Source organism: Mus musculus, chromosome 9, assembly GCF_000001635.26.
Source record: "Mus musculus strain C57BL/6J chromosome 9, GRCm38.p6 C57BL/6J".
NCBI classification, from domain to species: Eukaryota; Metazoa; Chordata; class Mammalia; order Rodentia; family Muridae; genus Mus; species Mus musculus.
In genome coordinates, this window is record NC_000075.6 from 108,416,923 (window position 1) to 108,442,053 (window position 25,131).

At 43.5% G+C, this 25,131-nt stretch overlaps 2 protein-coding genes and 1 pseudogene across 5 annotated transcripts in view; 1 reads left to right on the plus strand and 2 right to left on the minus strand.

Moving 5' to 3' along the window:
- The window catches only part of Iho1 (interactor of HORMAD1 1), a 28,350-nt gene extending 13,431 nt beyond the window's left edge, over positions 1–14,919 (minus strand). The window contains exons 1-4 of one of the 4 annotated variants that reach the window (NM_001135198.2): positions 14,850–14,904; positions 11,494–11,560; positions 4,468–4,639; positions 400–563 (exon numbers count right to left, since the gene is read on the minus strand). In NM_001135198.2, coding sequence (NP_001128670.1) covers positions 400–563; positions 4,468–4,639; positions 11,494–11,549 — 392 coding nt within the window. In that variant the 5' untranslated portion in view covers positions 11,550–11,560; positions 14,850–14,904. Of the gene's footprint in view, positions 1–399; positions 564–4,467; positions 4,640–11,493; positions 11,561–14,836 lie in introns of those variants that run through there. The other 3 variants (NM_001379658.1, XM_011242895.2, XM_011242896.2) reach the window with 3 other exon arrangements.
- On the minus strand, positions 13,122–13,230 carry Gm25456 (annotated as a pseudogene).
- Positions 14,920–19,559: 4,640 nt separating the features above from the next.
- Positions 19,560–25,131, plus strand: part of BC048562 (cDNA sequence BC048562) — a 9,602-nt gene continuing 4,030 nt past the window's right edge. Inside the window, exons 1-2 of the mRNA NM_001004192.2 lie at positions 19,560–19,657; positions 21,502–21,615. Coding sequence (NP_001004192.1) covers positions 19,631–19,657; positions 21,502–21,615 — 141 coding nt within the window. The 5' untranslated portion in view covers positions 19,560–19,630. The remainder of the gene's footprint in view (positions 19,658–21,501; positions 21,616–25,131) is intronic.

The following is a 25,131-nucleotide window of genomic DNA, read 5'->3' on the forward strand; positions in this document are numbered from 1 at the left end:
CAGAGGCTAAAGGAAGGGTTATAACATCCAGCTTCTTCTGCCCATTTGAGCTCCTAGTTCTTGAGTCTTCACACTTCAAAACTTCAAAACACCTCGCCCCTTCCTTCTATGGCCCCTTTGTTCAGGCTCAAGTATATCTCTGGGCCCTTGGTTCTCTAGCATGCATACAGAAGATTTATGGAACCAACTAACTTCCAAAATAAATTAGGTTGTCTATCATTGACCACCCCCATGTGTATGTGAACAGTGTGTATACTATTGATTCTGTTTCTTTTTGCTCTGCACATCCCTGATAAATGCATGCTATTATACTAAAATTGAATGATCTGATTATTAATAGTACATTTTGCTTCCTTTGGAAAGCACGAGTTTTCTCATCCTCTTAAAAGATATGTGTACCTGTCAGATTGGTCCGTTGCCCTTCGTTTTTTCTCCTCAAACTGTTTTGAGAGTCCTTTTGATTTCCCAACTGGCAAAGGAAGAGAAAATAAGCTTTCATCTTTTGTATCGCCTCCAAGCAACTGGGGCTTTGCCTGGTATTTTATGAAAATACTAGGTTCACTCTGTGAAACGAAAAAAAGCAATACCAAATATCACACACCATTCCCTCTGTAAAATGCAGAATCATATTTAAGTGCCAAGCATAAGGCTGAAAATAAAGCATGTTGTTTTCCATTATTTGTGTTTACCAGGAAATCATATTTATAATAAAGCATCTGTCTAAGTTAATACAGTTTCTGCCTTATCAGTGCAGAAATACTAAATTTTCAGATAAAATGACTCAAGGCCAACTGAATATCCTCATAGGAAACAAGAAAACTATTTACTCTGCCTCTGAGCTGTGTTATTAAAGTCCCACTTTAACATATTTAACTCAAATTGCTATGTTTAAGTGTCTTTGAACTCAATACCTGTTGATAACTTCCACACGGCCTAAGCAGTGCACATGTGGTGTGGAGAGGTATTTCCTGCGTTTCTTATGGAAAAACCTGCTCTAAACACTCAGGAAATGCATTTATTCCCTTCTACCACTAGCATCAATTTTTGAGATTATACATAAAATGCTTTACTAACCTCAAGAACTGGGCTAGCCTTATTCATTTGATATAGGCAAGTCTAAATATAATATTAAATGTAGTTCTAGAACCCAGAAAGGGGTAAATGAGTATTGGTGGTATATAGCTTGAATCCCAGCATTCAGGAGGTAGAGGCAGGAGCATGGCCTTGAGGTTTAAGCTAGCCTGGGCTACATAGTGAGTTCTAGGCCAGTCTGGGCTACAGAGTAAAACTGTCTCAAAAACCAACCAAACAAAAACTCTTGACTCAAAAAAAAATAAATTAAATTAAAAATTTTTTAAAGTGCAAAATAGCAACAACAAAATCCTGACTCAAAAAGACAAATATCTCTTGTTCTCTTTGACATGTAGATCTGAGGGGTTTTTTTGGTTGTTGTTGTTTTGTTTTTTGTTAGTTTTTGGGTTGGCAGGAGTTTGAGACAGGGCGTCTTTGTATAGTCCTGGTTGTCCTAGAACTTGCTCTGTAGAGTTACCTGGCCTGGAACTCAGAGATATCCACCTGCCTCTGCTTCCCCAGTGCTGGGATTAATGTGTGCAGCACCACCCAGCCAGAATGCTGTGTTTAATGCTTGTTTCTATGTGTCTGTGGGGGTGAGTGTGGTTACCCTCTACAAAATAAGAAAAGAGGAACCCGAAGAAAGAAAGAATGGAAGGAGCGGAGTGGGACAGAGCTGTGACCAGAATGTCAGACAAGCGCGGAGCAGATGGAAGGGGACAGGGAAGGCTAGAGGATGGAGGAGGGGAGTGGGAGGGACAATCAACAAAAACAAATTCTGCTTTATAATGCCATGACACCTAAAACTCTGTATGCTAATTAAAATAATTTTTAATTTTATTTTTAAGGATCCTTCTGTCTGTTTGTTTTGTTTTATTTTTGAGACAGGGTTACTCTGTGTAACAGCCCTGGATTTCCTAGAACTTGATTTGTAGAGCAGGCTGACTTGAACTAACAGAGATCCACCTCTCTCTACCTCCCTGGCACTGGGATTAAAGGCAAGCACCACTGCTCAGGCAATCGTCCCTTTTTTATTGGCTGGTGAGCTGACTTAGGTGAGGGCACCTGTTCTCAAGCCTGCCTGCCTGCCTGCCTGCCTTTGTTTCCTGGAGCCTGGGAGAAACCTCTGACTTCAGCCCCCATAGGCTCATGTGAATTGAATGCTTTGTCACCAAGAAATGGTACTGAAAGATTGGAAGGGCGGGGAGGCGTAGCCTTGTTGAAGTTAGTGTGTAACTGACGGTGGGCTTTGAGGTTTCAGAAGCCATTGCCAAGTGCAAAGTCTCTCTCTGCCTACAAATTAGTGTGTAGCTTTCAGCTCTTGCTCCAACACCATCCTACATCCTGCCTCTCCCTGCCTTGATGATAATAGGCTAAACCTTAAGCAAGCCCCCAATTAAATGCTTTCTTTTATGAGAGTTGCCTTGGTCATGGTGTCTCTTCACAGCAATAGAACACTGACTAAGACAGTGAGTGCTCACCCCCCACAAATAAATCAATGTAACTAGTTTTCATAAAAAGATAGCTGTGATAATACAAGCCTGTAGTCCCAGGAGGTTCAGCAGTTCAAAGTCACACCTAGGAGATGGTGCAGTTAGTAAAGATGCTTACCATCAAACCTGCCAACCTGCGTTGTATCCCTGAAATCCACAGGGTAGAAAGACAAAATTATCTCTACCAAGATGTCCTCTGTGCCCAAAGACACAAATAATAAACAGCAATGCAATAATGCAGTGTTACTAATAATTAAGAAGTCTGTAATCATCTTTGGCTACACAGTTAGCCTGGCTATTCAGTGCCTTTGAGGCCAGCCAGGGCAACATGAAAACTGTCTCAGAAGCAAAGATGCAATGAAAAGTAGTTATAATGGCTATAAAACAATATGGAAAAGCAGCGGGAAACCTGTTGTGAGGAAGGAGCTCTGAGAAGGGAAAGCAGGTAAGAGAACATAATGGGGAATCAAAGTGCATTATACATACATGAGACTGTGGAAAAAAAATGAATGTTTTATTTGTATTTTTTATTGTGTTTTGCCTGCATCTATGTCTTTGTCAGATCTTCTAGAACTGGAGTTATAGACAGCTATGAGCTGCCATGTGGGTGCTGGGAACTGAACCTGGGTCCTCTGGAAGAGCAGCCAGTACTGTTAGCCACTGAGCCATCTCTCCAGTCCCAAGAATAAATGTTTTAAAAATTAAGAGAGCTAGACTATAGCTCACTCGTAGAACACTTGCCCTGGTAGGCCCTGGATTCCATCAACAGTGCTGAAAAACTAAAATGTGCCACTTTATTTCTTTTAAGTCAAAGGGCTTATTTTTATTGATTGATTGATTGATTTAGTCCTGTGTTTGTGTCTATAAGTGTGAGTATGAGTATGCCACATGTGGAAGTCAGGGGACAACCTCAGGTGTGGGTGAGCCCTTCCAGTGTGTTTGAGGAAGAGCTGGTCCCCCACTGGTTTCCTGTCTCACCCACTCAGCTTCTAGTCTGAGCTCTAGGGTTAGGTATGTGCCATCATGCTTGGCTTCAGATGAGCTCTAGGGATTTGAACTCAGGTCTTTGAGTTTATACAGCAAGCACTTGTCCCACTGAGCCATCATTCTAACCTCTTCTATTCCTATCTTATAGAAGCAGTGGGATTGATGGTGCATGCCTTGAACCCCTGTGTTCTCAAGGCAGAGGCAAATGGATCTGTGAGTGTGAAGCCAGCCTGGTCTACATAATGAGTTCCAGGCCAGACAAAGCTACATAGAAAAGCAAACAAATAAATCCATCTTACAAAAGTTATTGCTTCTTAGGTATTTTCACAATCATGAAGAAATATGCATATCTGCCTCTCCCTAGTAATGCTCAAGGGATTGACACTATTTTATGTTGTTCTGGCAATAAAAGAAACTGTATATATATGTGTGTTTTGTTTTGTTTTAATTTCAGATCTCTAGGTTAATTAATAAGTCATGAATAAACTAGGCATGGTGGTGCATCCTTTTAATCCCAATACTTAGGAACAGGCAGTAGATCTCTAAATTCAAAGCCAGCCTGGTCTACATACGGAGTTCTAGGATAGCCAAGGCTACATAGTGAGACCTTGACTCAAAAACAAAAACAAAACAAAATATCATCAATCAAGCACAAACCCATTTAGGATAGTAATCTTTAGAGTAAAATTCTAAAGTATGTTCTTGTTCCAATAGAATAATTCATTTTTAAAGCTTAGATCCATAATAAGTATGAACTATGTACAGAGAAATTCAGAAATCAGAGCTGGGGTGGTGGTCTAAACCTGTAATTCCAACAATCAGGAGGCTGAAAACAGAGATGGAGAGTCCAGACTGGCCTACATAGCAAGATTCTCTCTCAAAAGGAAAAATTTAGCTAGCTGGAACTGAGACTCACATCCACAGAATTCTGTTGTGTCTGTTTTGGGTGTCTTAAGCAAGCACCAGCATCCAAGGACGGTAGCAGAGTCTCTGAATTTTCAGGACAGAACTGAGATCCAAAGAGGAACTGGGAATCACTGAGAGAACAGTCAGTCTGATTATTATTCCAGTTAGATGGTTTAGTGATCCTGAAACAAAGCAAGAAAAACATTATGTAAATAAGCATCGCGAAGAAAATAACTCATAACTCACAGCTACGACTTCAGAAGATTGTGGTGAGAGCGTATGTTTGTTTTCGTCGTTTTGAGATAGGCTCTCTATTATGTAGCTCTGCTGTGTTTATTTTGCCCTCCGAGTCAATATGCTATATTCACTGTCTTTATGACATATGAAGAACAAGGAAATTATGAACACCTCCCCCCAACACACACTCTTTGACTGACAACTGGAGAACAATCAAATGGAAATTCAAACAGAGAGGACTAACATCATTATTCCTTGTATTACAGCATTTTGAGCCATAATACTATTGGGGTTCAGGAACTGCCACACAATCCATACAAACACTGATCTCAGTTAAGCAAGAATAATTTATTGAAGGCACACCCTAATACTGAATGTTCAGGACTCTAATTGTGGCATCAGTCTGTTCTCAGGGCAGTTTGTTTTTTTAAAGATTTATTTATTATATATAAGTACACTGTAGCTGTCTGCAGACACACCAGAAGAGGGCATCAGATCTCACTACAGATGGTTATGAGCCACCGTGCGGTTGCTGGGATTTGAACTCAGGACCTGTGGAAGAACAGTCAGTATTCTTACCTGCTGAGCCATCTCACCAGCCCACCTTTAAACTTTTGACACTGTTTTTCATATAAAAAATCTGCAGCTGGAGTGAAAGCAAGCAGTGAAGTGGTACAGCATTTTTGGCTAACTAGGCAAAATATTATCAGCCAATCTTTAAGCTGATTGGTCCTGAGTGAGGTAAGAGGTGATGAACAGGTGGTGAACAGAGGAATTTCAAAACACAGATAACAGAGCATGAGCAATTCAGCCATAACTTGTGGCTTGTTGGTGACATTCCTCAGTGTCAGCTGTGGATAATTACTTCTGGGAAAAAGACTCTGAGAACCTGAATTTAATTTCACCTTATGAGCAAAATGGACTATGAAATACAAGATGGCTACAGTTATGTTAAAAGGAGCAGGCCTCAGCAAACACCATTTTTAGACCTAAATTTATAAAACTTTTTTGAGATTAAGAGACATTCTCTTTTTGTTTGTTTTGTTGGTTGGTTTAGTTTTTTCAGACAGAGTTTCTCTGCATTGCCCTCATTATCCTGGAACTCACTCTGTAGACCAGGCTGGTCTCAAGCTCAGAGATCCACTGGTCTGAAGTAGGAACTTCTGGCTTCTGTGGAAAGTCAGTTATGCCAAATGATGTTTTGCTGGGGCATACAGGTGAAAGGATGTTTTGCTAAAGCAGACATGAAGGAATGTTTCACTGAAGAAGACACAGAATTAAGGATGTTTTCGGGGCTGGTGAGATGGCTCAGTGGGTAAGAGCACCCGACTGCTCTTCCAAAGGTCCGGAGTTCAAATCCCAGCAACTACATGGTGGCTCACAACCATCCGTAATGAGATCTGACTTCGTCTTCTGGAGTGTCTGAAGACAGCTACAGTGTACTTACGTATAAATAGATGGATGTTTCTACAGCAAAAACGTGAAAAGATGTTTGGTTGGTTTTTCTGTTTGTTTGGTTTTTCGAGACAGGGTTTCTCTGTGTAGCCCGGCTGTCCTGGAACTCACTGTGTAGACCAGGCTGGCCTCAAACTCAGAAATCTGCCTGCTTCTGCCTCCCAAGTGCTGGGATTAAAGGCATTCCTTACCACTGCCCAGCTGGATGCATGATGTTAAGAAGGAATATAAGTAGGACCCAACAGAAGGTGGATGAAGCTGGATGGTATTGGTATATCTTGCCATTCCTTACTGGTCGTGACTTCATAGAAAGAAATGCACCAAAAAACTTCTGGTGGTGTTTTGGTGCCTTCTTGCCTCTTTTAGACTCTGGCAGAGTGAAGTGGAAGTTTCTGGATATGTCAGCGGATACAGACTCACATGGAGTTTAGCTAAGATGGACTCACATAGTGTTTTGCTGAGGCAAGACCTGTGGGAGGACACGTGATGTTTGGAGGGAGTATAAATCGGACTCAACGGACAGTGATGGTGGGCTTGCATAGCTAGCTTTGCATCACTTAGTTGGTCTTGCGTCTTTTTTTTTTTAAAGGATTATTTACTTATTTATTGTGTTCACCATTGCTCTCTTCAGACACACCAGAAGAGGGCATCAGACCCCAGTACAGATGGTTGTGGTTGCTGGGAATTGAACTCAGGACCTCTGGAAGAGCAGTCAGTGCTCTTAACTGCTGAGCCATCTCACCAGCCCATGAAAGAGGGTCTTCACTTTGTTGAGAAAGGCAGGGCAGAAAACATTTCCTGTCACTCCTGCTGGTCTTGGTCTCTCACTCCTGCTGACTCCTGCTGATCCTCAGAGGCCTGGCTGTTTCTGCTGGGCTGTGCCACCGCTGCTGATTTGTGTTTGCTATCCTGACACTGCTGAAGTGGACTGCTGGTATCCTGACAATTGAGATTGAAATCACTCCAAGGAACTACTTTTAAACAGCATACAGCAGAGCCTCATGGTTTCTTCTGTCCTTGCTGATTCCTGAACGATGTTTGCAAGTGGATTGAGCTGCCACTGCAGATTCATGTGAACTGAACTGCTGATGTCCTGACAACTCAGATTAGATCTGCCCCAAAGAACTAAGTCTAAAAAGGTCCACATCCCTGATATTCTAAAAACCTTTCTTTTCCACTACCTCTGGTGGGTGGTGGGCTAGAAGGGTGGTTAAATGTAGCGCATGCTTTTAATCCCAGCTCTTGGGAGGCAGAGGCAGGTGAATTTCTGAGTTCGAGGCCAGCCTGGTCTACAAAGTGAGTTCCAGGACAGCCAGGGCTACACAGAAAAACCCTTTCTTGAAATAAACAAACAAAACAAACAAAAACAGCAGGCCTTTGCCTCCTGAGTGCTGAGATCAAAAGTGTGCATTATCATCGCCCAGTTTGACATTCTCTTTAAGAAAAAAATCTGTTCATCATAAATAAAAAAGATAAACTACAGACTGAATTTAGCTGATGCAGTAGTTGGAAGCAATAAGCTAGATTTATGTAAAAACATATGGATAGATTTCAAAAATAATTTTGAGTACAAAAAATACCAAAAAACCCAAAACGTTAGGGCAAGATTACTCAGCAGGCAGAGGCACTTGCCACATAAACCTGACAAGCTGGAACTCATGAATGTAGAAGAGAGCCAGCTCCTCTGAAAGTTACACAGATAGCCTACCCATCACACACACACACACACACACACACACACACACACACAGTTTAAAAAGTAGAACTTTATTTAAAGTGAACTCTATTACATATAATTTTGTGAATTTTTAAACCTATATAAATACATGTTTATGACAGATCACTTGGAAAGTGAATGAAGGCAATAGGACTGGAGAGACAGGCAGATCTCAGTTAGTTCAAGGCCAGCTTGGTCCACAAAGAGAGTTCCAGGACAGCCAGGTACCCAGAGAAACCTTGTCTTAAAAACAAAACACAACAAAACAAAAATTCTAAACAAACAAACAAACAAACAACAAAAAACCCAACCCCAAAACCCACCAGAGAACTAGACAAATGCTCAACATTCCACTCCCATCTTCAAACCTAGGCAACTGTGTGAAAACAGAAAGAAGGGTGCGGGCCTGAAAGGAAGATACACTGTACCAGAAACCAACTGTATTGATGCCCTAATGCAACCCTCTGCTTCCAGAATTGTGAAGACACACTCTTCACATACTGACCATGGCATTGGGTTATGGGAAGCTGAACAGGTGAATGAGGCTAATTCAGGCCCATATATAATGGAGATTATGGTCAGGTGGACCTATGTGAGCTCAAGACTAGCCTGATGTACATCAAGTTTTAGGACAGCCAGGGGTCATAGTGTGATCCTGTTTCAAAACAAACAAACCACATAACGGAGATTATGAATAATTTAGATCTGGGCAAAGTTGTTTTTGAAGCAGATACTGCTCTTCTATCCTGTTAGTGTCTATTTGTCTTTCTTGCTTCCCAGTTGGAAGCTGTGAACTTCTAACTTGTTTTCTGTGGAAATACATACCAATGTTAAACCCTGAATATGAAGGTGGCTCACACCAGCATTCTAGCATTCAGGAGGGTGAGGCAGAAGGTTCAAAACAAATTAGAAGGTAAAAGTAAGTCCCAGGACAGTCTAGAGTTCAGTGTGAGATTCTGTATAGAAACCAAAACCAAACCATGCACCACATCTGAAGGGCTAACGTAGATGTTGATGGTTCAGTCACACTTGAACATAGTGGATAGAGCCCAGATCTAACCCAGGCCTTGTGGAACTCTAACAGTGAACTCCATCTCCAACAAAGACAACACAAAAGTAGCCCATTTGGGGACTGGAGACATGGCATGAATGCATGCACAGAGCCAGATGCATACACACAAATAAATGGTGAAACCTTTTTTCAGATAGGCTGACAACTATTAAAACACACGCCCCCCCAAGTTTTGGCCCCCAAGTATTGTTTTGTTTTTCAGAACTGAGGATTATTTTATCCAGAATTTGAGAGGAAAACAGGCCAGGCAAGCTGTAAATAACTGACAGGAGGGAAATGGAGAAAAGAAAGACATAAAGTCATGTTTGCTGAGTTCAGATCAGCAATGGATGTCTACAAGTAGCTGTAGAAATTGATCTAAAGGAGTGGTTAAGAGAAAGAGTGAAAATGTCCAGAGTGTTAGGACAACCATGCTAAGGACTGCGTCTGATACCTTAAAAGATAGGAAGAAGGAAAAGCAAGAGTTTTGCCTCCTGGATTAGAACTCAGAAGATCAGGCAGATTTGGCGGTAAAGATCTGTAAGCGACCACCACTCCCAAGTTTTGTATTTCTTGAGTTCTGGAGATCTAACCCAGGCCTTGTGGAACTCTAACAGTGAACTCCATCTCCAGCACTGGTCTTCAGATTTTTATTTGGAAGATATCTAAATAACAAGATTACTATGAGCTGCCTCTGCCTCCCAAGTGCTGGGATTAAAGACTGCACCATGGTGCTTATGACGATTTTATGTGTCTACACGTGTGCCAGGGCGCAAGGGGAGGTCAGAGGACAGCTTTGAGGAGTCAGTTCTTTCCTTCCACATGGGTTCTAGAGATCAAACTCAGATCATCAGATCTACACAGCAAGCACTTTTACCTGCTAAGCCATCTCACTTGATCCACAATTTGCATTATTTAATGCTACTGTGGAACATGAGGAAATATAATTAATTAAAACACATAAGTGAGCCAGATGGTGGTGGTGGCACACACCTTTAATCCCAACACTCAGTAAGGAAGCATCTCTGGGAGTTCAAGACCAGCCTGGTCTACAGAGTGAGTTCCAGGGCTGGTGAGATGGCTCAGTGGGTAAGAGCACCTGACTGCTCTTCCGAAGGTCCAGAGTTCAAATCCCAGAAACCACATGGTGGATCACAACCATCTGTAACGAGATCTGACACCCTCTTCTGGTGTGTCTGAAGACAGCTACAGTGTACTTACATGTAATAAATAAATAAATCTTAAAAAAAAAAAAAGAGTGAGTTCCAGGACAGCCAGAGCTACACAGAGAAATCCTGTCTCAAAACAACAACAAAAAATTCACAAAAATAAAACACACCTTTCCCAAACACTAAACTTAAGGTAACTGAAAAGCATGTAAATAAGTATTTTAAGTCAAAGGAATCATATTATCAATACAAAAATCTGTTTATATATTGACATGAACAGACATTATTAAAACAAAAGAAACAGTTCAGCATAGGAATTATTTTAATGATGAATTATGTTCTGAGGTTAGCTAAAGTTGAGCTGTACATAATAAATTTCAATATAGTTGCATAATCATTATTCAAAATAGCTGATTTCCTTTTCTCTTAGGATAAAGACAATAATTAGTAACAGTGGGAAAAAAGAAGTGGGGAGGCTGGGCAGTGGTGGCGCACACCTTTAATCCCAGCACTTGGGAAGCAGAGGCAGGTGGATTTCTGAGTTCGAGGCCAGCCTGGTCTACAGAGTGAGTTCCAGGACAGCCAGGGCTACACAGAGAAACCCTGTCTCGAAAAAAAAACAAAAACAAAAAGAGGTGGGGAGGAAGCCTAGCTCTGTAAGCTACCTAAATCATGGAGAATTACACCTTAAAGCAACAACAGATGCAAACAAAGGTCAGTTTTCTATATTCTGTATAAACATCATGTCCTTTTGTTTTATTTTCGAGACAGGGTTTCTCTGTCCTGGCTCTCCTAGAACTACATCTGTAGACCAGGCTGGCCTCGAACTCACAGATATCTGTCCACCTCTGCCTTGGGAATACTGAGATTAAAGGTGTGGGCCACCATGCCTGACAGCCTTTTTGAGAAATAAAAAAAAAAAAAAAGAGTAGGTTTAAAAAAATATTTACTTAATTTAATGTGTTTGAGTGCTTTGCCTGCATGTATGTATGTATACTATGTGTGTACTTGGTGCCCAAGGAGTTAAGAGTGTCAGATCAACTGCTTGAAACTGGACTTACAGATGGTTGTAACCCACCTTGTGCATCCTAGGAAATAAACCTGAGTCCTCTGCAAAAAAAAAAGTAAGAGCTCTTATCTGGAGCTGTTAACCCCAAAAGATCACTAAGGAGTAGATTCTGATGCAATCCCATTAGGGTCTCTTTATTCAAGCTCGAGCTTGGGCCACATGACGCAGGAAAATGGGAGGGGCCCTGAGACCAGTTTCAGGCAAGCACTTATAGAGGCAAGAAGGGGGTAGCATAGGCTACCTCTAGCACTATCCAATAGCTATAGGAAGGAGACTTCCTACAGAAATCCATGAAACCACAGGACTTAAATATCAAAGAAAATAACCAGAGAACTTACCCAGAGCCTGAGGGGATGCTGAGCATCTCTTTAACATTCCAGACATTAAAATTCATTTTTTGTGCTTCTATGAGAGAACAGAGAAATCTTCTCAGAGGACTAATACAGTATATTTTCAAATGTACTAATTACATGTAGGAACATTCTAACAGTTTTGTTCTGATCCAAATTGGTGAAAAACTCCACTACTTAATGTGTCAGAAATGGATCTTTTCTGCTACCAAACTGTACTATGAGCCAGATGTGAAAATTGGACACCTGCAATCTTAACTTTAGGAGGTAGAAGCAGAAAAGACTGGGACAAATTCAATAGCCAACTTAAACTTCATATATATATATAGATCTGTGAATGTGAAGCCAGCCTTGTCTAAATATTGAGTTCCAGGCCAGTCAGAGGATATTATTCAACCTTGTGATAGGGGGAGATGGTTCAGCAGTTAATACCACTGGCTGCTTTTCCAAAGAACCTAGATTTGATTCCTAGCACCCACATGGCTGGCAGCTCCCAACCATCTTTAACTTCAGTCCTAAGGGACCTGTGGAGGTTTGAATATGCTTGGTCCAGGGAGTGGCATTACTAGAAGGTGTGGCCTTATTAGAGTAGGTAGCCTCATGTAGGTGTGGGCTTTAAGACCTTCATCCTAGCTGCCTGGAAGCCAGTCTTCTCCTAGCAGCCTTCAAATAAAGATGTAGTACTCTCAGCAACTCCTGGACCATGCCTGCCTGGACAATGCCATGCTCCCACCTTGGTGATAATAGACTGAACCACTAAACCTGTAAGCCATCCCCAATGACATGTTGTCCTTATACTAAGTGTTACCTTGGACATAGGCTGTCTCCAAAAGGGGAAGAGGGTATAGTCTTACTGTTTTCTTAACTATGTCTAAGGACCACATGGGCTAATGTCCTCAGCCTGAGCTAGTCTTTTGTCTCCTGTTAAATGAATGAGCTTTTAACTTTCCAGAGAATTCAGATCCAGATAGGTCATTCCAATATGCCTATCCATCAAGGTAAATGACACTCTTAAATGCACACACTTGAAACTTTCAAGTGCAGGATTCCCTCTTCATTTATCAACTCATCTTTATTAAAGAAAGAAGGAAAGTGGAGCCACAAGGGCTGTGGTTAGATGAATAAAGGAAGAGTGCCTGTGAAGAGACGGTGGCCCTGGGAGTCACAGTGGCTCGCCCCTCTGGCCCATCAAACAGTCTGTATTCCTGGACTCTTTTTTTTTTTTTTTCCCCCAGACTGGATGTGAGATTAGTGAGCATGGTTTGGTGAATATAGGACAACACCATGTTAGTCCTCAGGAGTGCAGGGCCTTTGGCTAGTCACCAGGGGATATACTTGACCCCACAGCTGCTTCTCAGCTAACACATCTTCAGACTAACACATCTTCAGACTCATCTGCATTAAACTTGGCAAAGCCCCACTTCTTTGAAATGTGGATCTTAGCAACTTGGTGCTATACAGATCTTTAATCAAATGTTCCTTATGTTCTGCTCAGTGCCGAAGGTCATGACAACCTGAGCTACTGTGTCCTAGAGCTTCCCGGGGGCACCCCATATAACCTTTCAGCATCACAAACTGGGGACAGCATTGAAATCAGAGACAGAAATCTAGCAAAACACTGTCTCCAAGGCAACCCACATAAGCTGCATAAACTACCTCTGTTTGCAACCTTTGTACACCAGACCCCCATAGAGAAAGAAATCTAGTCAGCTTAACTGGCTACAGATATTTTTGAACTGATCGTATAGGTCTATATGGCCATCATTATGTCATTATCTCACTACTTGGCTTTGGGGTTTTTGTTGTTGTTTTTCAAGACAGGGTTTCTCTGTGTAGCCCTGGCTGTCATGAAATTTACTCTAGATCAGTCTGGCCTCAAACTCACAAGACCTATCCACCTGCCTCTGCCTCCTAAGTGCTGGTATTAAAGGCATGCAATTCCACTGCCCGGCTAGCTTCTGGGTTTTATTTACTTATTTTGACATAGTCTAACTATGTAGCCCTGGCTACTTAGGACTCATTATGGAAAGGAAGATGACCTCAAATCCAGAGATCTGTCTGCCTCTGCCTACCTAGTGCTTGGGTGTTTTGTTTTTTATACAGGATTTCACTATGAACCCCAACCTGGCTCTCCTCAGCGACAGATAGTGCTAGGATTACACATATCCTTCACGCTGTCCAGCCTGGGTTTTTTTGGAACAAGGTTCCACTACTTAACAAGAGATAGATAGAACTCCCTATATAGCCCAGGCTGTCCTATTCCAGCTTTGAGAAATGGGGTCCTGGAGTGAAAGCCTTCAACACCTCCCTCCCCACACTCCGTCCTATATCTTCTACATCCCCCCAACACCCCTCCTTTAATGCTGAAAAGGCTAGTTTCTTCCAAAGACTTCTGGTCCCCTTCCACCTAATCGCCAGGTGATTCTTTGCCAAAAGGAATTGTTCACTCTCATATAGTCTGGTCAAGAAGCTTTCTCCAAGGACTAAACACTGGTAAAAATGCTTGCTAGCAACCCTGACTATTCAAGTTCGACCCCGAGATCCACAAGGCTGATCAGAACCAATTCTTGAAAACTGTCTTCTGACCTTCACGAAACTCCCACCCTGCAAATAAGAATAGTTTTTAAAAAATAATAATTGTTTCTATTTTGATGTGTTGTTTGTTTGTTTGTTTTTGTCTTTGAGACAAGATCCTACTCAGTAGCCCTGGCTATCTTAGAATTCCCTTAGTAGACCAGGCTGGCCTCAAACTCAGAGATCTGCCTGTCTCTGTCTCCTGAGTGCTTGGATTAAAGGCGTGCGCCACCACCGCCGCCGCCGCCTGGCTAAAATAATGTTTTAAGAAAACCTCTTTAATCCCAGCACTTGGGAGGCAGAGGCAGGCAGATTTCTGAGTTCGAGGCCAGCCTGGTCTATAGAGTGACTTCCAGGACAGCCAGGGCTACACAGAGAAACCCTGTCTCGAAAAACCGAGAGAGAGAGAGAGAGAGAGAGAGAGAGAGAGAGAGAGAACCTCGAAGCTCCTGGATTATCATTTCTATGTGTTTCCCAAACGGCTTACTTTTTCTTTTTTTCTTTTGTTTGTTCGTAACAATAAGAACAAATTTCCAGCTGCCTCTCTGATTCCCCATTCACTCATTTCCCAGGCTTGCCTCATCGCCCACTTGAAGCTCCAGCCCTGTGAGAGTCTGACGAGAAGCCGAGAGCCTCAGGCCAGGCTTCCAGTGGCCGAGTGACCCTCAAAGGCATCGGGCGACTGGGCCTGCGGGGCCCTAGGTTCCCCAACCACCTCATCTCTTCCCACTCCTCACGCCCCTCGTGACCCACGCACCTCGAGTTCTCACCTCGCCACACGCGACAGCACACGCCTGCCTTCCTGCGGCTTCCTGGGCGCCGAAGAAAGCCCGCCGAGGTGAGGCCCCACCCCCGGGCTGCGCTCACCAATAAGAATGCCGATTCTTGACCCCGCCCCCTTCTGCACGATGCCTGAGGCTTTTTAACGATTTGACAGTGGGCCTGCTTCCCTCCGCCTTAAGCCACAGGCAGCTCGCAGACCCCACGAGCCTGAACCCTCATGTCTGGTTGCTCAGCACAGGCCCTCTCAGGGTCCACTACCCCATCTCACTTCTCACCTAAAAAATGGAGGCCCGGAGGAATGCCCAATGCTGCCTGTGAGGGCCATGTGTAAGGTGGGCGAGGGTGCCAAAGATCAGGATATGGCTAAGCATCTTGCTAGCCTTTGAGTTCACTGTTGTCTGGGTATATCCGAGTAGCCGGAGCATCTGGAGCCAGAGTGAAGAGAGTTGCTATACTCAGACAACAGGGAACTCAAGGGCCAGCAAGATGCTCAGCTTTGCCACCAAGCCCAAAGACCTGGCTTTGCTCCTCAGGATCCACAAAGGTAGAGTTGAGTTCTGAGACCCTTGAACGTTGTGCTCTGACCTCTACGTGTGTGCAGTGGGCATGAGCATAAACTCACACATACACAAAGGCAAAACAGCAAAACAAAGAACAAAATAAAATAAAAATTTAAGCTGGGAAGCGGTCACATGCCATTAATCTTAGCACTCGGGAGGCAGAGGCTGGTGATCTCTGAGTTCGAGGCCAGCCTGGCCTACAGAGTTCTAAGACAGCCAGTGTTACACAGAGAAACCCAGTCTCAAAAAACAAAAACAACAACAACAACAACAAAAAAAAAAACCCCACCATCAACAACAAAGGTAAACCCAAGTAATAAAAATGACAGAACAGTTATCACACCAGTGCCCCTAAACCTCAAATATCTATGCTAAGTAGAAGTCAGACACAAAAGAGTACATATTGTATGGCTCTATTTATATAGAATTCTAAAAAATGTACACTCTCTATAGTAACAAAACAATGGAGACAATTATGGTGTACATCTGGAATCTTAGCACTCTGGGTGGGTGGAGGCAAAAAAAAAAAAAAATCAGAAGTTTAAGGTCTTTTTGGCTACAAAGTGAGTTTGGGACCAGACTGGGATACATGAGTCCCTGTGTCAAACAAAGTCAGGCATGGTATTACATGCCTGAAATCCCAACACTTGTGTAGGTAAGAAGATAGATCCAAGTTCAAAGCTATCCTGGCCTATATATGAGGGGGTTCTAGCTTATCCAAGACTACATAGTGAGATTCTGTCTCAGAGTACAAGCAAAAACTCACAACCTAGTTTGGGGCTTAGAGCTCAGCAGCAGGAAGCATACGCAACATATGGAAGGCCCTGGGTTCCATCATTGGTACAGCAAAAAATAAATTAGCCAAGTATGGTGAGACCTGTAGCCCTAGCGACACGTAGGTGGATCAGGAATTGGAGACCAGCCTGGGCTACATAGCCAGTTTCTGGAGTCTTAAATACAGAGTGGAAAAACCCTGTCTCAAAAAAAAAAAAAAAAAGATAGTTGGACCCAGTTACTCACACCTTTAGTCTCAGTACTTGGAATGCTGAAGCAATAGTATTTCGATGTGATTTCCAAACTAATCTGGGCTATAGAGTGAGAAACTAAAAACAAAAAAAACAAAAACAAAAACAAATTTAAAACAGAACAAAACCGGGGTGGTAGTGGTGTACACCTTTAGTCCCAGCACTCAGGAGGCAGAGACTGGTGGATCTCTGTGCGTTCAAGACAAGCTTGGTTTACAGAGTGCGTTCCAGGACTGCCAGAGCTACACAAAAAAAAACTTGCCCTTGAAAAAAACAAAAAACAAAACAAACAAACAAGCAAAAACAAAACCGAAAAAAGAAAAATGTGGCTTGGTGACTCCAGACTTCAAGACTCTCCTGTGACACAGAATAAGTTCCAGGCCAGCCTAAGTAACTTAGTGTAAGGGTCACAAATAACAACTAAGGGGTTGTAGTTTTGGAGTAGACTGTTTGCCTAGAGTATAGAGCGAGGCCTGTATTTGATTCTCAGTGCCACAGGTTTTGATGATCATGGTGACGGTAATAATGATGACAATGGTAAAATTATAAGATCATCACAAATCTTATTAGGTTATCTTAGACATGGTAGTTCCTGTCTAAAATCCCAGGACCGGGGAGGCAAAAACAAGTGAATCAAAAAGTTAAGGCCTTCCTCAACTACAAAGCCATTTCAGTGCCAGCCTAGGCTACACGAAACTATCTCAAAAAGAAAGACTAAATCAAAGAATCCAAGTCCTCCTCCTCTAATATCCTCTTTCTGCCTCAAGTGACTTCTATGCTAGATTTATTAATTATCACTTTTATGCATGTTTTACATTTTCATCTTACATTTTTTTCGTCCAACAGTAATATGTGGTATGTTTTAAGCAGCATCTTACTGTGTAGCCAGGGCTAGCCTGGCATTTACTGGGTAAACTAGGCTAGCTTCAAATTCACTTTGGAGTCAAGATTGGCTTTAAACCTTTGATTCGCTTCCCAAGTGTGGAATTCCAAATGCTCCACCTGGGAGGGCTGGAGAGATGGCTCAGTGGTTAAGAGCACTGACTGCTCTTCCAGAGGTCCTGAGTTCAACTCTCAGCAACCACATGATGGCTCACAACCATCCGTAATGAGATCTGATGCTCTTTTCTGGTGTGTCTGAAGACAGCTACAGTGTACTCACATAAATAAAATAAATAAATCTTAAAACAAAAAAACAAACAAAAAACCCCCAAATGTTCCACCTGGCTTAAGTTTTCTGGTAATTGGTTTAGGATAGTTCATCTCAACTGTAAATTCCATGAAACCTAGAATTACCTAGGATGTGAGACTCTGGCCATGCTTGTGGGGGATTATCTTGATTCGATGGTTGAGGTGGGAAGACCTGTACACTGTGAGTGGCATTGTTCCTTGCCTGATACACTAGACAGTATAAAAAGAAGAAAATCAAATGAGCACAGAATTCACTGCCACCTTCTCTCTTCCTCCTCCCCCTTTGCGCTTGTTCGTTCTCTCTCTCTCTCCCTCCCTCCCTCTCTCTCTAAACAATTGCATATTTAGTGTTGGGTGAGGAGTTGTGCATACTGCTCTGTGGAGATTAGAGGACAACCCAAAGGGGTTGATTCTTTCCTTCCACCACACCGGTCCCTGGGATTGAACTCTGGTCTTCAGACTTGGCCACAAGCACCTTTACCCACTAAACTATTTTCACCTATGCTGCTTTCTGGTTCTTAAATTATTTTTGATATTTCATTTTTATTTTATGTGTAGAAGTGCTTGACTGTGTACCATGGGCATGCACAACCCACAGAGGCTAAAAGAGAGCATCAGGTTACCTGAGTCGGTAGTTAAAGATGGTTATGAGCTCCGTGTGGGTCCTGGGAACGGAACCTGAGTCCTCCGTAATAGCAGCCAGTCTTGGCTACAGAGCCACCTCTCCAGCCCTAGTTTCTGCTTGGTGACAATTGGATGCAGAATCATCAGTGGCCTCAAACTCCTGCTGTGGCTAGCTAGTTGGGATGAAGTGGGGACCACAATAAACCCTTTCTCTCTTCTGTCAAGGTATTTTATAGAAACAACAGGAAAGTAGCTAGAACCATTCCAAGATCAGAAAACAGTCCTGAAACATTTCAGGCTTCAAGGATTTCCAGGAAAGTATAGGAAGTGTATGCAGCTACTATGAATCCTTTTCATATTGATGTGTCCATGTGTGTGGCCAGACACACTGGGACAGACTTCCTGCTGGAGGCACCAGCAGAGTCTGTTTTCTGTTGTCAACATTTGTTTGTTTGTTTTTCCTTTTAATTCGAAGTTGGAAAGATGGCTCAGCAGTTAAGAACACTGACTGTTTTCCTGAAGACCCAAGACCAGTTCCTAGCATCCATATGGCAGCTCACAACTGTCTATTGCACTCCTGGGGAGTTCAGCACCCTCCTCTGGTAGCTATGGGTTTTGCACACATGTGGTGCTCATACACACACATGCAGACAAGCACTCAGACACAAAACAAAGTCTTATTTTTTTCTCTGTCTTTCTTTCCTACCTCACCCAGCTTTTTTGTCGCTCTCTGGCCCTGTAGCTGATCTTCCATCAGAAGAGTTCTAACCAGCTTCTTTTGGTAAAAAGAAAGAGGTGAATGGATCATGTCTGTATACAAGTGACCCAAACTTGCTCAGGCCTGGACCATGACCAAGTTCTCCTCCTCCACGTAAGCCCATTCACCTGCAAAAATTGGCATTACCGCTCAAACAAAATGCTGCATCAAGCAGGCAGGGCTTGAGGGTGATTTTTCTCCTAAAAGCAAACCACCCCATGACATTTCTCCTGAATCCATAGAATGCTTTCTAAATTTATGTCCCTAGCAATGTCATTACAGAGTTTTTAAGATACAGTGTTTGCCTCCAAAGTGGTCTTTAATATTTCATTGGCCAGCTCATCAGACTCTGCTGTGGAGCTCTGCACGTTTGTACAAAGGCTCTCCGAAGTCAATCATGACAGGAGCTGGGATTCTCTCATACAGAAGAATCGGAGAAGCAAGGACAAAAGGGTGACAGGCTGGATGCTGCCCCAACAGCAGCATTGTGCAGTCACAGCCTCCCTGTGTTACTAAGCAACAAACAGCTGACCTCCAGAGATTCTCTCTCTCAGATGTAGCTTCAAAAGGACACAAGGAAAGTTTGCCTTTTTGGCTCCCTTTGTGGAAAGATGCAAGGTGCTTTAATAGGCTCCTGGGTAAGAGTTAATCCTGACCCCCTGGCCAGCATGAAATCTCTGGGAGTCATGAGGATGAAGAGAGGTGTCATCCCATATCCAGGCAGGCAGAGGTCTTAGCTGCCCTCTCCTCCTCCAGGGCTCCATACCTCCGAAGGCTGCATTGCTTCCTTCTCTCACGCTAACCGGTAGAACCTCTGAGTATTCAGTTGTTCCCTGGTCCTCCCAGGCTCTGTCAAACATTGGGACTAAGTACTGTCTAGTTTGGGACCATCAGGAGATTATTGTTGGCGGTTTTGTCTATTTTCTGGGCCCATCCCCATGCCTGGAGCACAGTGAATGCTACTGAAGTAAAATATTGCTAAATTAAACTGAGTAGAGGGTGAGGGGTGTCTACAAACAGTACAGGAACAGGTAGACTGGCTATGGTGCAAATCAGTGAGGTGGAACGAGATGTCAAGGAGTCTGCTGTTGTGGCTGAAGGCCAGCCTCCAGCCAGCTTCCTCTGCTTAGGATTAAGACTATGAGGACTCAACACAAAGGACTGGGCCACAGGAGTTAACCTGATGTGATTGTCCAAGAACATCCACTTAATGGTATCTGCACAGAACAGCTCTTCCATAAGAACTTACTTTTTTTTTTAATGTATTTTGTCATTTTCCACGTATGAGTGTTTTGTCAATGAATGTCTGTGCACCATGTGTGTGTCTGGTGCCCAAGGTAGCCACATGAGATGATATCAGATTTCCTAGAACTATACTTATAGATAGTTGTGAGCTGCCGTTTGGATGTTAGAAATCAAACGGAGGTCCTCTGGAAGAGCAAACAGTGCTTTTAATTGCTGAGCAATCTCTCCAGTGCCCCCTTCCAAATTATCCTTATCCTTTGAACATTTCATATATGCATATAAATGAATGCACTTGGTCATTTTATTCTCTGTTACCCTCTCTCGTCCCATATGAGTACCCCTGAACCCCTTCTCTCTTTTTTTAAAAATTTTTAACTAGGTATTTTCCTCATTTACATTTCCAATGCTATCCCAAAAGTCCCCCATACCCTCCCCCTTCTCTCTTTTTTTTCCTTTTTCTTTTTCTTTTTCTTTTTCCTTTTCTTTCTTTCTTTCTTTCTTTCTTTTCTTTTCTTTTCTTTTTTTTTTTTTTTTGAAACAGGGTTTCTCTGTGTAACCCTGGCTGTCCTGGAACTCACTCTGCAGACCAGGCTGGCCTCGAACTCAGAAATCTGCCTGCCTCTGCCTCCCTCCCAAGTGCTGGGATTAAAGGCGTGCGCCTTCCAAGATCAAGCTGCCTCTCAGCTTTTATTTCTGTTCTGTTTTGGTTTGTTTTTGCCAACACCTGCCCCTGACTTGGGTTCTCTATTGGTTATAGCCTCTTTGGAGAAAGAAGTCTTGAGTGCCCCAAGTTCAGAGGTGCCCATTTTTTTTTGCCCCAGAATAGCAGAGTGGGTGGTAAATGAGTGTTCCTAGCCTTGCCAATCCATTCAAAAGAAATATCCATTGGCTTTTTGGTTCCTAGGGATACTTGACCCACTATTAATAATGTGGGGAGAGGAACAAAAGGGACATATTCTTAGATCTCAAAGTCACACCACCCCACTCAACAGTAGCCTACAAAAGTATGACTGTATGATGCCCTGCCCCTTCCACACACAGCCCAGAAAGATCAACATGTTGAGGCCACTTGTTCCAATGAAAGAAGGGGACAACTCTGTGCTGGCTCCAGTCCGGGAGTATTGTTCCTCTTCAATCCTATTCTGTCCCGAAACTGAAGGAAGAGTTTCTGGTTTCTGAGAAGCCAGGGTGAGGATTTAAGTGGGCTTTGCCATAATTTCTACCTGCCTTGTTATAGCACAACAGTGGTTTCTACGGGCACTACCGAGGTCAAGTCAAGAGTGAGAGTGCTGGAGAATACCGTCTTGCTGCCAAACCCCCGCCTCCAGCAGTGTTCCTACAGAGATGTGAGGTACAAGGCGTCCCTGAGGGTAGTGGGAAGGAAAGGACCATTCCTGCCTCACAAGGATGCAGACTCCAAGCTCACCGTCTCAGCCCTTGCAGAGACAGACTGACAAGCCAGTTGCCTGGGAACAGTCTAACCCTGGGATAGCAGGACTGGGACCTGAGGCCTGAAATACCAGCTCTCTACCACAAGGCTAGAGAAGAGCAGGTTCCTTCTGAATGGGAGAAAGTTCCATGGCAAAGTCTGGGGTGTTTAGCAAACTTTAGGCCAGTCAGGGCTATGTAGCAATATGCTGTCTCAAACAAACAGACTAGGGTGTGTAGCTCAGTTGGTAGAGTGTCTGCCTAGCAAGCAGGAAGCCATGGGTTGGATCCAGAGCACTAAATAAACATAGCTCGTGCCTATAACCCCAGCACACAGGAGGATCATATGCTCAAAGTTCCTCAGTTTCATGGTGTGTTTGAGAATACACAAGATACTGCCTCAAAACAAACTGAACAAGCAAACAAACAAGCTGGCAAATAGCCCTCACTGTTATCCCAGAAGAGCCCAAAGGGACAGGGCAGCAACATGGCTGCCAGAGTCCAGAAAAGAAAAGTGTGGAGAGAGGAGCCTGAAAGAGTCAATGCTCCCAAGAAGGGAGTCGTAGTCAGCCAGGAGCAGAAGGGGAGAAGAAACATTTTCCTATTTATTTTCCTCTGTCTCCTCCCAGGGCATCCCAGGGGTCCCAGTGGTGTCTGTGTTCAATCTGCCTTCCAAACAAGAACAGGGAGGAGGAAAGCCCAGAGAAACACGCTCCACCCGCCCACCGCAGCTTCTTGCTTCCCAGCCTATTGCCAGGTCTGCCTAGATGTGCCATCTGGATTTTCAGGAATTGCCTTCTCAGGGTGACAGCAGGGTCTTGGAGGCTGCCATATTTCTTAGCAGCCTTAGCATTTCCAGTTGGAAGGACTTATTGTCGATACTTACCAGGCCCCAAAGCAGCTCCAGACTGCACCAGCGGCCTCCTTCCTTTTGACTGCTCACCAGCAACCTCTCTCCTTCCTTTAGAAAGCATGATGAAGTCAGGTGTGGTGGCACGTACCTGCAATCCAGCAGTTAGGAGATGAAGTCAGGAAGGTCAGGAGTTCACACACAGCCATGCTATGTCATGTACATCATGTACATGTATTCCTAAACTAGAGAGAGAGAGAGAGAGAGAGAGAGAGAGAGAGAGAGAGAGAGAGAGAGAATGATAGAGACAGTAATACAGGGACAGAAGCAATCCAGAACCTTCCTGCTGAATTTTTATGGTGGCTCTCAGAGGGTTTGCCTTCCAGAGCCAATATCCCACCCCTCAGGAGCAGACATACAGAACACACATTTTGGCTGCTGATCAGAATGAAGACTTTATCTAGCATTCTCAAATGCACCAAACAGCATGGTCTGTATGTATCTCACTTGGCTTGAATAAATGTCAAGTCTCAAGGGTCTTTCTCAGTCTAAGCCTCTCTTAATTAATAGGACTGCCCAGGAAATGTGCATATCTTAGTTCTCACTGGCCGAGAGGAGCAGCATCAGCCGGCTGGCTGCAGCTCGTGTTTAACAGCCTTCCCGAGACACGACAACACTTTCCTCTGGCGTAGAGCACATAAACATTTGTGACATTGGGATATGGGGGAAACTCTTGTTCCTTTTTCTTTCTATTTTGATCTTCCTTCTGAACTGTATGGGTTTACCCTCACCCTTGCCTGCCTGACCCTTGGGAACTGCAACATCAGTGTTGGCTCCTAAAGGCAGACAAGAAGTGTCACAGACTCATGGATGGAGCAGGTCCTTTGGCTGCAGGGCTTCATGCTATGTCCCTGTTGTTCCCCAAGGCTCCATGTGACACAGGTTCCTCCCTCAGCACCCTATTGACTTAACACTGTCCGGCTTCCTCAGAACCCTTAGCTTGCCCACGTGGAAATCCTGCCTTTTCCCAGCGGAACCTGTTTTTCTCTCCAAGGCCTCTTAATTGAGAATCTTGTCTCTAGTCCCACCTGCTCAGCTACTTCAGCAGAAGAGAAGCCTAAATGAGAGATGAAGACACAGCTAACGCTTCTGCTGCTTCTCGAGGGCAAGGATACCCAGAGTTGCCTGGGCGGGAGAGGAAATGACTCCTTCCTTCTCACCAGGCTCCCACAGTTGTGAGAGTAAAACTGGAATCAGTGGGAGTCGATAGATTATCCTGCCACTGTGGATAATGAGTTTCCAGAGTCAGGGCTGCCTCTGACAACAGAGGCCTTCATTCTAGGCTGTGTGTGACTCTGCAGCTGAGAAGAGACAGGGGAACTTGGAGGTCAGTTGAAACTTGTTCCAGATCTCCAGATTGAATTTGTGTGTGTGTGTGCATCTATTTGTGTGCACATGTGCGTACATATATGGAGTCAGAGGTCAGCGTGAGTGCTGTTCCTCAGAACAGATATCCACCTTGAGAACAGGGTTTCTTCCTGTGCCCTGGGGTTTGTTAATTCAGCTAAGCTGGCTGGAGTCCCCAGGGAGCTTCCTACCACAAGCCCTGAGCCCTGTAGTTACAAGGGTGCACCTCTACAGGACCATACCCAGCTTAGTATGTGGATTATGGGGGTACATAAACATTATGTCTTAGATCCTCAGGCCTACACAGGGAGACCTCATCTCAATAATAATAATAATAATAATAATAATAACAACCCAGGTCTTATGACCCACCACTATAACCCCCGCCCTTGGAAAGCTGATGTAGGACTGCTACAAGTTTCAGGCTAGCCTAAGCTACACAGTGAGCCCAGGACAGTCTGGGATGCAGTGTGAAGCCCTGTCAACAAATCAATGAGTTAAAGGGGAAAACTGCCACCTAAGTGTAATAATACAGTGTACAACCTTGGAGCCTGGTTTCCTTGGCTCAGTGTAATTTCCTGGAGAGTCATCCAAGTTGTTGTGACTATAAATAGTTCATCTCTTCATCACTAAGTAGTGTTCTATGGTTTGTATGGATTGGATCGTCTGAGCATTCGCTTTATTAAAGGGTATCTGAGCTGATTCCAATTTTGGCTCTTATAAAGAAAGCTGCTAGGAGCATTTGTGCAGATCTCTGGGTGAACATAAGTTTTTCTTTTCTCTGGGAGAGGTGCCCAGAAGCTCAGTTGCCGGATCATATGGTAGTGGCATGTTTCGTTTTTAAAGAAACTGCCAAGCTGTTCTCCATTGTAGCCTTGCCATCTTACATGCTCACTAGCAGGGCATGAATGATCCAGTTTCCGCAGTTCTTCACTAACATTTGACATCGTCTCTATTTTTAGCCATTCCGATACATGGGTGATGAGATGCCCTTGTGATTGCTGCATTGCTCCCGCGTTTACTGATGCTGCGCATCTTTTCATGTTAGGTGTCATATGTATATTCTTTTTGTGTGTGTGTGAAACTTCTTCATGTTATTGGTCTTATTTTCTTATAGGATTATTTGTTTTACTATTGCAAATTTATTATTTTAAAATACATTCTAGATTCTAGTCCCCTGTT